The sequence below is a fragment of the Oncorhynchus mykiss genome, chromosome 15, assembly GCF_013265735.2.
Source record: "Oncorhynchus mykiss isolate Arlee chromosome 15, USDA_OmykA_1.1, whole genome shotgun sequence".
NCBI classification, from domain to species: Eukaryota; Metazoa; Chordata; class Actinopteri; order Salmoniformes; family Salmonidae; genus Oncorhynchus; species Oncorhynchus mykiss.
In genome coordinates, this window is record NC_048579.1 from 27159780 (window position 1) to 27169763 (window position 9984).

At 46.4% G+C, this 9984-nt stretch overlaps 1 protein-coding gene across 2 annotated transcripts in view; it reads right to left on the reverse strand.

The window, feature by feature from the left end:
• The window catches only part of LOC110489903 (nuclear receptor-binding protein 2), a 60184-nt gene extending 50694 nt beyond the window's left edge, over positions 1-9490 (reverse strand). The window contains exon 1 of one of the 2 annotated variants that reach the window (XM_036944177.1): positions 8922-9490. In XM_036944177.1, the coding sequence (XP_036800072.1) occupies positions 8922-9041 (120 nt within the window). In that variant the 5' untranslated portion in view covers positions 9042-9490. The remainder of the gene's footprint in view (positions 1-8921) is intronic. The other variant, XM_021562880.2, reaches the window with a different exon arrangement.
• Positions 9491-9984: the final 494 nt, after the last annotated feature.

Below are 9984 nucleotides of genomic sequence, written 5' to 3' on the forward strand. Positions count from 1 at the left end.
CAAGCAGGATTGATCTGGCTTCTGACAGACACCAAATTGTTTCTGCCTGCTTGAGACACATGACAGAGGCTTTGGCTTAACGTCTTGTTTTGCCTTTCACATGGATGTCAATGGAAAACAACAGATGGATATCGGTTGTAATTGTTGACAGAAAATGTCTTCCTTTGGCTAGTATTTCAACTGCAGGGGCCTTGCTTACCTAGTCTGTCTCTGAAAGCAATCAAACCACTGTCTAATAAGGTCTGAGGAGTAATATCGGCCAACTAACTCCTAAGGATATAAAACCAATATACTTAACATTGACTATGGCTTGTTCTGCTTAGGACAGAAACAAACTCGTATAAGCATTTGGTTCACCATGAGTAAAGACAACAATAATACCATGTGCTGGAATAGAAACATGTGTGTTCAGCCAGGCTAACCTTTCCCCCATTGACTTCTTTATTGAACATCTAAATGCACCCAGTATGCTGCCAGCCTGGACACACCTAGGGCTGCAGAATGGTGCAACAGGAATTCTAAACAATGTGACTCAGTGGATAGCACTGAGCACTAACTCAAAACAGTCCAGTTTTTTTATTGTATCAATGAGCTCATTGTCCTATAATTTATGATTCAGCTCGAGCTCATAAAAATCACACAATAGAACAAAAGCACTCATCATGTAGCTTGATAAGTGTTCTGTATTATAACCATGTAATAGGCCAATCATCCTTCATACATATTAGAGAAGCAGTCAACAGTAAAGGTAATAGCGTGATTCCATGGAAAGGTCAACCGGAGTATGTACAGATAAAGTTAGTAATTTCCAAATGAAACCACGTTCTTAAGGTTTTACTGTTATGGTGAGTAAATGAGGACCCAAAAGCGAACTAACTTAAACAGAGCTTCTTTAATAACCAAACATAGGTAGGCTCAGATAGACCGGCAGATTCCGACAGGACAGGACAAGGTACAGCAAACATGACGATAGTCTGGCTCAGGCATGAAACACAAACAAACAAGAATCCGACAAGGACAGGAGCAGAAACAGAGGGAGATATAGGGACCTAATCAGAGGGAAAAAGGGAACAGGTGGGGAACGGGGTGAATGGGTAGTTAGGAGGAGAAAGGGAACAGCTGGGGGAAAGAAGGGGAGAAAAGGTAACCTGACACGACCAGCAGAGGGAGACAGGGTGAAGGGAAAGGACAGAGACAAGACAACATGACAGTACCCCCCCACTCACCGAGCGCCTCCTGGCGCACTCGAGGAGGAAACCTGGCGGCAACGGAGGAAATCATCAATCAGCGCACGGTCCAGCACGTCCCGAGAGGGAACCCAACTCCTCTCCTCAGGACCGTACCCCTCCCAGTCAACTAGGTACTGATGACCACGGCCCCGAGGACGCATGTCCAAGATCTTACGGACCCTGTAGATAGGTGCGCCCTCGACAAGGATGGGGGGGGGGGGGGGGGGAGACGAGCGGGGGCGCGAAGAACGGGCTTAACACAGGAGACATGGAAGACCGGGTGGACGCGACGAAGATATCGCGGAAGAAGAAGTCGCACTGCGACAGGATTAATGACCTGAGAGATACGGAATGGACCAATGAACCGCGGGGTCAACTTGCGAGAAGCCGTCTTAAGGGGAAGGTTCTGAGTGGAGAGCCAAACTCTCTGACCGCGACAATACCTAGGGCTCTTAGTTCTACGCTTATTAGCAGCTCTCACAGTCTGCGCCCTATAACGGCAAAGTGCAGACCTGACCCTCTTCCAGGTGCGCTCGCAACGTTGGACAAAAGCCTGAGCGGAGGGGACGCTGGACTCGGCGAACTGAGATGAGAACAACGGAGGCTGGTACCCGAGGCTACTCTGAAAAGGAGATAGCCCGGTCGCAGACGAAGGAAGCGAGTTGTGGGCGTATTCTGCCCAGGGGAGCTGTTCTGACCAAGACGCAGGGTTGCGAAAAGAAAGACTGCGTAAGATGCGACCAATAGTCTGATTGGCCCGTTCTGCTTGACCGTTAGACTGGGGGTGAAAGCCGGAAGAGAGACTGACGGAAGCCCCAATCAAACGGCAAAACTCCCTCCAAAATTGAGACGTGAATTGCGGACCTCTGTCCGAAACGACGTCTGACGGAAGGCCATGAATTCTGAAAACATTCTCGATGATGATTTGTGCCGTCTCTTTAGCAGAAGGAAGCTTAGCAAGGGGAATGAAATGAGCCGCCTTAGAGAACCTATCGACAACCGTAAGAATAACAGTCTTCCCCGCTGACGAAGGCAGTCCGGTGACAAAATCTAAGGCGATGTGAGACCACGGTCGAGAGGGAATAGGAAGCGGCCTGAGACGGCCGGCAGGAGGAGAGTTACCGGACTTAGTCTGCGCGCAGACCGAACAAGCAGCCACGAAACGACGCGTGTCATGCTCCCGGGTGGGCCACCAGAAACGCTGGCGAATGGAAGCAAGCGTACCCCGAACGCCAGGGTGGCCGGCTAACTTGGCAGAGTGAGCCCACTGAAGAACGGCCAGACGAGTAGGAACGGGAACGAAAAGAAGGTTCCTAGGACAAGCGCGCGGCGACGGAGTTTGAGTAAGTGCTTGCTTTACCTGCCTCTCAATTCCCCAGACAGTCAACCCGACAACACGCCCCTCAGGGAGAATCCCCTCGGGGTCAGTGGAGGCTACTGAAGAACTGAAGAGACGAGACAAAGCATCAGGCTTGGTGTTCTTAGAGCCCGGACGATAAGAAATCACGAACTCGAAACGAGCGAAAAACAGCGCCCAACGCGCCTGACGCGCATTAAGTCGTTTGGCAGAACGGATGTACTCAAGGTTCCTATGGTCAGTCCAAACGACAAAAGGAACGGTCGCCCCCTCCAACCACTGTCGCCATTCGCCTAGGGCTAACCGGATGGCGAGCAGTTCGCGGTTACCCACATCATAGTTACGTTCCGACGGCGACAGGCGATGAGAAAAATACGCGCATGGGTGGACCTTGTCGTCAGAGAGGGAGCGCTGAGAAAGGATGGCTCCCACTCCCACCTCTGACGCGTCAACCTCGACAACGAACTGTCTAGAGACGTCAGGTGTAACAAGGATAGGAGCGGATGTAAAACGATTCTTGAGGAGATCAAAAGCTCCCTGGGCGGAAACGGACCACTTAAAGCACGTCTTGACAGAAGTAAGGGCTGTGAGAGGAGCTGCCACCTGACCGAAATTACGGATGAAACGACGATAGAAGTTCGCGAAGCCGAGAAAGCGCTGCAGCTCGACGCGTGACTTAGGGACGGGCCAATCAATGACAGCTTGGACCTTAGCGGGATCCATCTTAATGCCTTCAGCGGAAATAACAGAACCGAGAAATGTGACGGAGGAGGCATGAAAAGTGCACTTCTCAGCCTTCACAAAAAGACAATTCTCTAAAAGGCGCTGGAGGACACGTCGAACGTGCTGAACATGAATCTGGAGTGACGGTGAAAAAATCAGGATATCGTCAAGGTAAACGAAAACAAAGATGTTCAGCATGTCTCTCAGGACATCATTGACTAATGCCTGAAAGACAGCTGGAGCGTTAGCGAGGCCGAAAGGAAGAACCCGGTATTCAAAGTGCCCTAACGGAGTGTTAAACGCCGTCTTCCACTCGTCCCCCTCCCTGATGCGCACGAGATGGTAAGCGTTACGAAGGTCCAACTTAGTGAAAAACCTGGCTCCCTGCAGGATCTCGAAGGCTGAAGACATAAGAGGAAGCGGATAACGATTCTTCACTGTTATGTCATTCAGCCCTCGATAATCTATGCAGGGACGCAGAGACCCGTCCTTCTTCTTGACAAAAAAAAACCCCGCTCCGGCGGGAGAGGAGGAGGGGACTATGGTACCGGCGTCAAGAGCTACAGACAAATAATCTTCGAGAGCCTTACGTTCGGGAGCCGACAGAGAGTATAGTCTACCCCGGGGGGGGGTGGTTCCCGGAAGGAGATCAATACTACAATCATACGACCGGTGTGGAGGAAGAGAGGTGGCCCTGGACCGACTGAACACCGTGCGCAGATCGTGATATTCCTCCGGCACCCCTGTCAAATCACCAGGCTCCTCCTGTGAAGAAGAGACAGAGGAAACAGGAGGGATAGCAGACATTAAACATTTCACATGACAAGAGACGTTCCAGGAGAGGATAGAATTACTAGACCAATTAATGGAAGGATTATGACAAACTAGCCAGGGATGGCCCAAAACAACAGGTGTAAAAGGTGAACGAAAAATTAAAAAAGAAATGGTTTCACTATGATTACCAGAAACAGTGAGGGTTAAAGGTAGCGTCTCACGCTGAATCCTGGGGAGAGGACTACCATCCAGGGCGAACAAGGCCGTGGGCTCCTTTAACTGTCTGAGAGGAATGTCATGTTCCCGAGCCCAGGTCTCGTCCATAAAACAGCCCTCCGCCCCAGAGTCTATTAAGGCACTGCAGGAAGCTGACGAACCGGTCCAGCGTAGATGGACCGACAAGGTAGTGCAGGATCTTGAAGGAGAGACAGGAGTAGTAGCGCTCACCAGTAGCCCTCCGCTTACTGACGAGCTCTGGCCTTTTACTGGACATGAAGTGACAAAATGACCAGCGGAACCGCAATAGAGACAGAGGCGGTTGGTGATTCTCCGTTCCCTCTCCTCAGTCGAGATGCGGATACCTCCCAGCTGCATGGGCTCAGCACCCGAGCCGGCAGAGGAAGATGGTAGTGATGCGGAGAGGGAGGCGACGGAGAGCGCGAGCTCCTTTCCACGAGCTCGGTGACGAAGATCAACCCGTCGCTCAATGCGAATAGCGAGTTCAATCAAGGAATCCACGCTGGAAGGAACCTCCCGGGAGAGAATCTCATCCTTTACCTCTGCGCGGAAACCCTCCAGAAGACGAGCGAGCAAGGCCGGCTCATTCCAGCCACTGGAGACAGCAAGAGTGCGAAACTCAATAGAGTAGTCTGTTATGGATCGATTGCCTTGACATAGGGAAGACAGGGCCCTGGAAGCCTCCTCCCCAAAAACAGATCGATCAAAAACCCGTATCATCTCCTCCTTAAAGTCTTGATACTGGTTAGTACACTCAGCCCTTGCCTCCCAGATTGCCGTGCCCCACTCACGAGCCCGTCCAATAAGGAGAGATATGACGTAGGCGACACGAGCAGTGCTCCTGGAGTAAGTGTTGGGCTGGAGAGAAAACACAATATCACACTGGGTGAGGAACGAGCGGCATTCAGTGGGCTCCCCAGAGTAACACGGCGGGTTATTGATTCTGGGCTCCGGAGATTCGAAAGCCCTGGAAGTGGCCGGTGGATCGAGGCGGAGATGGTGAACCTGTTCTGTGAGGTTGGAGACTTGGGTGGCCAGGGTCTCAACGGCATGTCGAGCAGCAGACAATTCCTGCTTGTGTCTGCCTAGCATCGCTCCCTGGATCTCGACGGCTGAGTGGAGAGGATCCGAAGTCGCTGGGTCCATTCTTGGTCGGATTCTTCTGTTATGGTGAGTAAATGAGGACCCAAAAGCGAACTAACTTAAACAGAGCTTCTTTAATAACCAAACATAGGTAGGCTCAGATAGACCGGCAGATTCCGACAGGACAGGACAAGGTACAGCAAACATGACGATAGTCTGGCTCAGGCATGAAACACAAACAAACAAGAATCCGACAAGGACAGGAGCAGAAACAGAGGGAGATATAGGGACCTAATCAGAGGGAAAAAGGGAACAGGTGGGGAACGGGGTGAATGGGTAGTTAGGAGGAGACAGGGAACAGCTGGGGGAAAGAAGGGGAGAAAAGGTAACCTGACACGACCAGCAGAGGGAGACAGGGTGAAGGGAAAGGACAGAGACAAGACAACATGACATTTACACACCATATGTGTGCCATTTAGAGGTTGAATGTAAAAGACAAAAGATTTCAGTGCCTTTGAATGGGTATGGTAGTAGGTGTCGGTTTGTGTCAAGAACTGCAACGCTGCTGGGTTTTTCACACTCAACAGTCTCCCCGTGTGTATCAAGAACGGTCCACCACCCAAAGGACATCCAGCCAACTTGACACAACTGTGGGAAGCATTGGAGTCAACATCCCTTGTGGAACACTTTCAACACCTTGTAGAGTCCATGCACAAACGAATTGAGGCTGTTCTGATAGAAAAGGGGGAGGGCTCAATATTAAGAAGGTGTTCCAAATGTTTGGTATACTCTGTGTATGTTGGAGTTCAGGCTTTATTTGACCAGTTTAATTAGGAAATTGCATGAATTTGGACAATTAGAGAGTGGGAGGCCAAGACTCAAAAAAGGTTTACCAGACAACCATATTTCATGTCTTTTAGAAAGGGGCTCACCGCTGTCCCACAGTGTTAGTTATGACGATGAGATGTTATGAAGCAATACAGACCAAATGGAAGCGTCTTGAGTTTGTTTGCGTGTTCTGCTACAAGATAGGGGGTGACTGGGACAGGCAATGTAACATCCCTAATGTTTTTTTAGGAAAAGTTTTTGTAAAACAATCACCTTACATGTTACACCTTAAACCTCACCTTGCACCTTGCTTATTTTTCTGGATTATGTGTGTATTGATCGGTATTACTGCACTATTGGAGCTAGAAACACAAGAATTTTGCCGCACCTGCGAAAACATCTGCAAATCTATGTACGTGGCGACCAATAAACTTTGATTTGATTTTACATTGGATCATCTTTATATGGTCTATAATTGGTTTCTCTCTTGTCCTTGTCAGTATCCTTGTTCAGCGTTATGATATGCGTAACATCCATAAAAGGCTGTGGATGTGATGAATATTGTTGTATCATAGGTTCAGAAGCTTGTGCATCCACAGAATTGTGTTCTGAGCAGAATTCTTCAGACTTTTCCTGAAGCAATTGTTGATATCTCTAAAATCACGAGTTCTAGCTAAGATTCTCATGGAAAATATATGCTGAAATGCAGGCGTCATACACGGCAGTCCTGTTTTTTTAGGATAGAAAGATGAGAAGAGTATTTATCAACAATCCGTGAATAGATGGTGTTCATTAAGTCACATGCACAGGGTCGCAGATGTAGTTGCAGTGTGTAGTGAAATACAGTGCAGGTCTGAATGAAACATTAATACAAAATTAAATAATAATAATAATAATAATATATACATATTTACCACCGTGACAATGATAAATAGTCCTGGAGTGTATATATTAAATGAAAAGCCTCCCAAAATATACTGACTTCATTCAGTGTCCAAAAAAGTGGATTGGCAGTAAAGGCACATGTATAGTCTAATTTACATATTTTGTTACAATATTTCAGAAAAATGTTGATACAAAAACATCTCATATTTGTGTCTACATTCAACTGGTAAAGGTTATTTGTTATATACACAACAGGTCAAAAGTTTTTGAACACCAACTCATTCAAGGGTTCTTCTTTCTTTTTAAAATGTTCTACCTTGTAGAATAAGAGTGAAGACATCAAAACTATGAAATAACACATATGGAGTCATGTAGTATCCACAAAAAGTGTTAAACAAATCAAAATATATTTGAGATTCTTCAAATAGCCACCCGTTGCCTTGATGACAGCTTTGCACAGACTTACAAACTCACAGACTTTTGCTAATATGTTCAGTCTCCCTAAAAAGCTTGTCCATTTCATGTACCATCCATACCTTTATTTATCCAACATGCCAATATTTAGTAGTTCACTTTTTGGGGGTACTATAGACACACACATCTGTATTTTGTTTTTCTATTCTGTGAGACATTAAAGTTGTGATTTTGCATGCAAATGTAATGTCCATAACGCTGGAATCGCCCAGTAAAAGGTGAGATGCTACATATGAATGAAAGTCTCATTCATGAATTGCTGCATCCTATCAATGTGCTCTCCCTCTCCTCTCCTAGAAGCATTAGTACCATTTTGAAATGAGAACATCGTAAGAGTGTCACTGGTGGGTTTATGGTAATGTGTGACAGACAAAGTGACCCAGAAACCAGCAAACACACTGATGTGTAATCAATGAGTGGAAAAACACTGGGAGCGACAGTGGGAGGGGGTGTGTGTATGTGAGTGCTGTTGGCCAACAGCCTTCTGTCATGTGAAGTACACTGTGTTGGAGAGAGATAGGAGGGAGGTCAGGCAGTTGTGGGAAGCACGGTGGAAGCTACGGGTGTCCCACAGAGATAACCTTCAGTTTCAACACTGAAGCCTTATCTTCTCTAGAACTATAGAAGCGGCACTTGCTACTCACTTGGCAGGGCCATTCTGATGCAGTTGTTGATGATGGAGTTGGTTTTTCTAACTGTCTTCCAGACAGGTCTGATGAACTACATTGTATCGTATTAACCATATTGGGCACACCATTGTGGTCAGCATTGCCCTTATCATTTGTGAGGCAGATTGCAGATACAATGTGGCTAAATGTCATATTCATACAATTGTATTACTGTATAATACAGCAAGTGCAATTTCTTAATAGTCTAAAAATCATCGATCAACACAGATCATTTGGAAAAATATAATAATTGTCAAACCATTGCCAGTATAAGCTCTTAATGATACGAGGGTTCGGGTTCAATAAGTAGTCCATCACTCCACAATAATTGTGTGTTCCATGCAATTAATTTGATAAGGGCCCACGCCCTTTTCTGTTAAAGAATAGAACTGAGGGGCGGTTTAAAGACTACTGTAGCGGTTGCACCTGCTGCTGCTACAACAATACAGACATCCAGGCACCACCATCCAACCCCCAATAATAGGTTATTAGATACATTACGACGGATAGGCCTAGCAGACGTCTCATGTTCCAAACGGACTGATGTTTTTTTCTTGTCTCCCCTTTAGATGTTAGTATATGTAGAGCCCACAAGGCAGCAATGGAAAAGCCTGCAGCAGTTGATTCACCGGCGTGATAGATAAACCAAATAGATAAACCAACCTGCTCCTTTCGCTTTTGCCAGCGACCGCATGGGCTTTCTTCGAGGATTTCGCTCTCATCTTCACTCTCCTCCTCCTTCCCCTCGGACCCTGAATTCCTCTCCGGGACTGACATAGTCATTGTATTCCGTGTTTTATGTTATTCCCCGTTGGTTTCACTCGAATGTAGCGCAGACGTCGCGCGCGAATAAAGGTTTCACAAAACACCTTAGAAATGTACGCCGTATAAAGTTCAAATAAAAAGCTTAAATAAATTATGTAATATTCATGTTACTACGTTAAACAAGGAAAAAGGTTCCAGTCTAGTGCGCGCACTCAACTGTATGCAAAATAGATTGCGAAATGTTGCCCCTACTATCCGTATTCACAGATGAAGAGCAAAACCACTCGTATGGAAAAAGCCTGTATGAGAAAGACGAAGTTGTTTTCTGATACCTCCTTTTGTTTCGTTATTTACTTTTACCATTTACGGTATGAAGTATTTGTTTTTTTTTTATACATATATCACCACCATGCGTCATGTCGGTGTTGTTGGTTCATTTGCTTCACCTATGTGAAGCTAGACACTAACGATTAGCCACAAAATTGGAATTTGGAGGCTCGCCTTCAAAATAAAAGTCCCTATTGAAAGTGCTGCAAATGGATATAAATCAGTCTACTCAGTGACACCCACACAGAACACAACCGTGAAGAGCTTACACACACATATTAGCGTCATAGCTCTTATTGTGGAACTTTAACTATGGGCAACTCACTATCCAGGCTATTGGACCCTGAACATCTACCCCCCAGCCATAAAACTGCAAAATAGTCAGTCCAGCTTGCTATTTGGTTAACTGCGCATTGACCCACCTTTGCACTCTCTTTAGACTCATCACATGCAGTGCATTCGGAAAGTATTCAGACCCCTTCACTTTTTCCATATTTTGTTATGTTACAGCCCTGTTCTATTTTTTTTTAAATAGTTTCCCCCCTCATCAATCTACACACAATCCCCCATAATGACAAAGCAAAAACATTATAGCACTCTTCTTTTTTTTAACCTGGAAATATCACATTTACAT